At 50.7% G+C, this 5747-nt stretch overlaps 1 protein-coding gene and 1 long non-coding RNA gene across 2 annotated transcripts in view; one reads left to right on the top strand and one right to left on the bottom strand.

Annotated features, from left to right (window-relative positions):
* LOC112073730 (uncharacterized) overlaps window positions 1-4288 on the top strand; it is a 24962-nt gene extending 20674 nt beyond the window's left edge. Inside the window, exons 3-4 of the long non-coding RNA XR_011476645.1 lie at window positions 2485-2704; window positions 4221-4288. This is a non-coding gene — a long non-coding RNA (uncharacterized lncRNA). The remainder of the gene's footprint in view (window positions 1-2484; window positions 2705-4220) is intronic.
* Window positions 17-5431, bottom strand: LOC112073729 (tyrosinase-like). The gene is given in 7 exon segments (XM_024140972.2): window positions 17-295; window positions 297-345; window positions 2044-2159; window positions 2161-2192; window positions 2478-2528; window positions 2531-2689; window positions 4206-5431. Coding segments are annotated over 7 exon segments (1440 nt in total). The 5' UTR covers window positions 5044-5431; the 3' UTR covers window positions 17-100.
* Between the last annotated feature and the right edge of the window lie 316 nt (window positions 5432-5747).

The raw sequence follows: 5747 nt of genomic DNA, 5'->3' as shown, positions 1-5747 counted from the left end.
GTGTTTTAGGGGCAGGGTCATTTCTGTGTGCAATAGCCTGGGGACGGGGGTTATGGGTAACTGGTCTGGTCCAGCAAGTATTTGTCTAGGTATGTGTGTGTCAGGGTAACTGGTCTGGGTCCAGCAAGTCTTTGTCTAGGTATGTGTGTCTCAGGGTAACTGACCTGTCAAGCAGGTATGAGTATTCGTAGCCCAGGACCTTGTTGCCCAGGAAGTAGTCACCATTGCGGTAGAGAGGCAGGAAGGGAACCATGTAGTAACCATCGTTGTGACCAATCGGAGCGTTGGATGTTGGGGTAGCGGACGCGCGGCGGCGTGTGGTCTCCTCACCACTGTTCATAGATACTGAGAGGGGAGGATAGGAAGAGGGAGGGGGGATAGGACAGGAGGGATGAGAGGGTGGAGAGGAGAGGGAGGGGGGATAGAACAGAGGAGGGATGAGAGGGTGGAGAGGGAGGGGTGGGGAAAGAACAGGAGGGATGGGAGGTGGAGAGAGAGGAGGGATAGAACAGGAGGGATGAGAGGGTGGAGAGGAGAGGAGGGATAGACAGGAGGGATGAGAGGGTGGAAGGGAGAGGAGGGTAGAAAGGAGGGTGAGAGGGTGGAGAGGAGAGAGGGGGATAGCAGGAGGGATGAGAGGGTGGAGAGAGAGGGGTGGGGATAGGACAGGAGGGATGAGAGGGGGAGGAGGAGGGGGGGATAGAACAGGAGGGATGGAGGGTGGAGAGGAGAGGGGGGATAGAACAGGAGGGATGAGAGGGTGGAGAGGAGAGGGGAGGGGGGATAGGACAGGAGGGATTGGGGAAGGGTGGAGAGGAGAGGGGGGATAGAAACAGAGGGATGAGAGGGTGGAGGAGAGGGGGATAGAACAGGAGGATGAGAGGTGGAGAGGAGAGGGGAGGGGGGGATGGACAGGAGGGATGAAGAGGGTGAGAGGAGGGGGGGGATAGAACAGGCAGGGATGAGAGGGTGGAGAGGAGAGGGGAGGGGATAGGACAGGAGGAGAGAGCGTGAGAGGAGAGGGGGGTAGACAGGAGGTATGAGAGGTGGAGAGGCGAGGGGGGGATAGACACAGGAGTCATGAGAGGGGTGGAGAGGAGAGGAGAGGTGCAAAGAAATATTGTTTTAGTTGACCCAGTTTACTTGCTGCTTTATTTATGTTATGTTATACAGTGGCAGAGGAGTGTTTTTTTTTGAATGGCCCTGTTAATATCTATCAGTTGATTTCTATTCATCCCTCCTTAGTGGGACGTTCTCTCTTAGATGGAGAGAATAAAAAAGAAAGACAAAATGAGGAGATAAAATTGGCAAATGGTTTGGGCTTTACACAGCCACGTCCCAGGATGTGAAAAGAGGCAAAGTTATGTGCAGTCCATCTCTCTCTCTCTCTCTCTCTCCTCTCTCTCTCTCTCTCTCTCTCTCTCTCTCTCTCTCTCTCTGCTCTCTTCTCTTCTCTCTCTCTCTCTCTCTCTCTCTTCTCTTTTCTTCTCTTCTCTCTCTCTCTCTCTCCTCTCTTCTCTCTCTCTCTCTCTCTCTCTCTCTCTCCCTCTCCTCTCTCCTCCTCTCTTCTCTCTCTGCCTCTCTCTCCTCTTTCTCCTCTCTCTCTCTCTCTTGCTCTCTCTCCTCTCTCTCTTCTCTCTCTCTTTAAGTATCTACGTACCACCCCTCTCTCTCTCTCTCTCTCTCTCTCTCTCTTCTCTCCTCTCTCTCTCTCCTCCTCTCTCTCTCTCTCTCCTCGCTCTCTCTCCCTCCCTCTTCTCTCTGTTCTCTAATTATATGTTGAGGGGAACAAATGACTTTAGCCTTTAGAAATGCAATTGATGTATTATGTACGTTTATAAATTGGAAGCCAATTTAGTTTGGTGTTTGTCATGTGGGCTTGCTAATGGGTTTGTTTAGAAGCAGACACACATGTTGACAAGGGAGTGTGTTGTGCATGTATTGTTTATGTGTGTGTGTGTGTGTGGGTGTGTGTGGTGTGTGTGTGTGTTGTGTGTGTGTGTGTGCGTGCGTGCGTGCGTGTGGTGTGCGTGGTGTTGTCACTGTTCTAGTAAGGTGTGGTGCAGGAGGAAGATGGGATCATTGGCTGAGCCTGTACTGAGCTCGATGTTGCCGTTCATGAAGACGTGGAGGGCGTTGTGCATCGTACTCTGTCCTGTTTATAGCCATCCCCGTCTCAGGACTCGCAAAACCTAAACACACACCACACAGCACGCACGCACACACACACACACACACACACACACACACACACACACACACACACACACACACAACACACACACACACACACACACACCAACAACACACACACACACACACACACACACACACACACACACACGTTTACTTGCACAAATAAAGTACCACCTTCTCATTACACATCACTTAAGGAGAAGATCCCACTGAAAATATAGGGAGGGATGTTTGAACTGTGTATAGAAGTCAAAATGGGGCCTAGTGTCTGAGTTCCCTACCCTCCAGGGAGTTCCTGAAGCTCATGTTGGCTTGGCGGTCCATGGCTCCGTCTCGTAAGTCTCTATACCCACCACAAACTCCACGTCGGCCGAGGTGGGCAGACGCCTCACACGGTTAGGGTCGTGGTTACCAGGGTTGCGCAGCAGAGGCCCCTCCCCTGTCCCAGGACACAGTGCTGCTTTGCTGTTGTACTCCTCTGGCTGGGTACAGACACCTGCACAGGTAGGTAACACACAACACACACACACACACACACCACACACACACACACACACACAACACACACACACCACACACACAACACACACACACAACCACACACACACACACACACACACACACCAGCACACACACACCACACACCACACACACACACACCACACACACACACACCGCCATGTTACAATACAGCACAAACACACACTACAGTATACACACCTGCTGTTGTACTCTCCTCTGTCTGGATGCAATGCTCTACTGCACAGGTACACACAGGTGACACACATGTAAACACAGGTACACACAGGTACACCACAAGGTACACACAGGTACACACAGGTACACACAGGTACACACAGGTATCACAGGTACCAGAGGTACAACACGGGTACTCACAGGCATGCACACATACACTCAGTCTCTCTCTCTCTCCTCTCTCTCTCTCTCTCTTCTTCTCTCTTCTCCTTCTCTCTCTCTCTCTCTCTCTCTCTCTCTTCACACTCTCTCTCGTTCCATCTGCCTCTGCCTCTGCTCTCTGGTTGTGATAAAATAACCCACTCCATTACCTGTACATCTGCTGTGTTAAATTAACCATGTGTCTGAACAAGACACACAACATTAGCTGTGTCAGAGATCCCCCACGCAACACAGACTGTACACAGACTATAGACAGACTATAGACAGACTATAGACAAACTATAAACAGACTATAGACAGACTATACACAGACTGTGCACAGACTATAGAAAGACTATAAACAGACTATACACAGACTATAGACAGACTACAGGCAGACTATAAACAGACTATAAACAGACTTTAAACACGCTATTTTTTTTTAAATTTAACCTTTATTTAACTAGGCAAGTCAGTTAAGAACACATTCTTATTTTCAATGATGGCCTAGGAACAGTGGGTTAACTGCCTTGTTCAGGGGCAGAATGACAGATTTGTACCTTGTCAGCTCAGGGATTTGATCTAGAAACCTTTCGGTTACTAGTCCGATGCTCTAACCACTAGTCCAATGCTCTAACCACACAGACTATAGACAGACTATTGCTGAACAATAGTCCCTCTCCAGTCTCTGTTTCTTTCCCCTGTCATTCCTCTGCTCTGAATTAAGCAAAACTCTCTCAGGCTGGGTCTCAAATCACATAGGAAGGAGGTTTTGGTTGAGAGGTATACTTTGCTATCTCAGGCACTTTAGAATGTGACCTCATATTGTAAAGTTGGTGGGCCCGGGGTTTGGCCCCAGTTAGGAGTAGTCATCACTGTGATCAATGTGTATAACAGCTCCAGACTCTTGGCTCATGATTCAGTGATGTCACATGGTACACACACACACACACACACACACACACACACACACCACACACATCCAAACACACAACACCACAACACACACACACACACACACACACACACAACACACACCACACACACACACACACACACACACACACACACACTACTGTTCACATCACTCTACCTGTGTCGCATGTGTTTGTTTACCTTCCATGAAGAGAACACAGAGCCGGGGCTGATGAGGTTGTGGTTAAGCAGGCTCCGCCCACCCATCAGGTTGTCCGTGCACACCGTACAGTCTGTTGCATCCCGCCAGTCCCAGTATGGGATGGTGAAGTTAAAATCCCCAGTCATCTTCCTGATCTCGTGCTCCCAGTGCAGCAGATACACTCGGTGCCATGGCAGGAACGCCGCCGACTCGTGCGCAAAGTCTATGTCCGGCCAAACATTTCCTGGTCCCCCCAGCAGTGTGTCCCTGGACACGTAGTAGTGCATCCACACAAACAGGTCGTATACACTCACGTCGGAAAACATTGGGTTCTCCCCATTTGTACCCATCTCAGCGCGAGTTCCTGTGACAATGACATAGTCAGCGGTGACGGTGTTCTTGGCCAAGTTCAGGTAGGAGATGAACCGCTGCTGTTCTGCCACCGACAGCGAGAGGAAGTTCCTCCTCACGGACTCCCGCTGCTCGGCACACCCGGGGCCGAAGTAGCCGAACCTGCACTCTCCACAGTCGAAACCCCCATAGTTACTTGCACACTGGCATGTGCGGTTGTAGAAAGCCAGCGGCCACCGTTCTCGGTCGTCTATCCCAGTGTGTGGGTACTGTGGCCCGTGGGGCTCCTCTGATACCGTCACATCCTGACAGAACCCTCGGCCCGACGTGGCTCCACAGGCCGACCCGTCCCCCTCCCACACCGGGCAGCACTGCTTGGTACGCAGCGCCTCCGTGTTGGCGCAAGGCCGGGGGAACTGGCCCACACACGACCGCAGAAACAGCATCTGGAGCAGGCTACCCAACACAACCAGAAGAACCATGACTGTTCAACTACCACACCCAAGAGCTCACTACACAGCCAGACTAACCAAAGCACACGGTGAAGAGGTGACTGCAGCCGGCTATAGTCACACAGCAGGTCCAGCCAGGTCACACGTGGTATAAGTCAGTAACGCAGTGTCCGGGGAAAGGAAAGAGTAATGTCAACTCACAATATAACTTCCACTTGCCCACACCCTCTCTCTCCCCTCTCTGCTCCCCTCCCCATACCATCACATGCTTGGGATAATATTGTTGAATCCAGCCTCATTCTGTCTCGAGACCAGCTGACCACAACCCTCTTCCCCCAGGCCAAGCCGGCCTGGAATGTGTGTGCATGATCTGGGGTGAGAGAGTGGAGTGGTTCCAACTTGTGAGGAACTCTCACATAATAGCCCATCTCACAGTGTGGAACAGACAAGCTCCTGTACCGTAACATCGTGCTAATGTCTGCTGTTTTAGGACATTATCTTGAGAGGAAAAACGACACAGGAGAAGATCTACACCATCCCAGTGGAATGTTCAAAACAGGAACAGAGTAGCCTATTGTAGGCTACTGTTAGAATAAATAATGAATAAACTATTTGGAAATTAATTAGTGCTCAATGGTCAAGGCACCTTATAGGTCTTCGGTTAGACCATGTTACAGACACAGTGACACAATGTTCCCTCTAAACTGAGCACGTGTGTTGGTGCGCAGTAGCCC

This window comes from Salvelinus sp. IW2-2015, unplaced genomic scaffold (assembly GCF_002910315.2).
Source record: "Salvelinus sp. IW2-2015 unplaced genomic scaffold, ASM291031v2 Un_scaffold2346, whole genome shotgun sequence".
NCBI lineage: Eukaryota > Metazoa > Chordata > Actinopteri > Salmoniformes > Salmonidae > Salvelinus > Salvelinus sp. IW2-2015.
The sequence above is the reverse complement of the archived record's forward strand: the minus strand, read 5'-3'. Positions and strand labels throughout refer to the sequence as shown.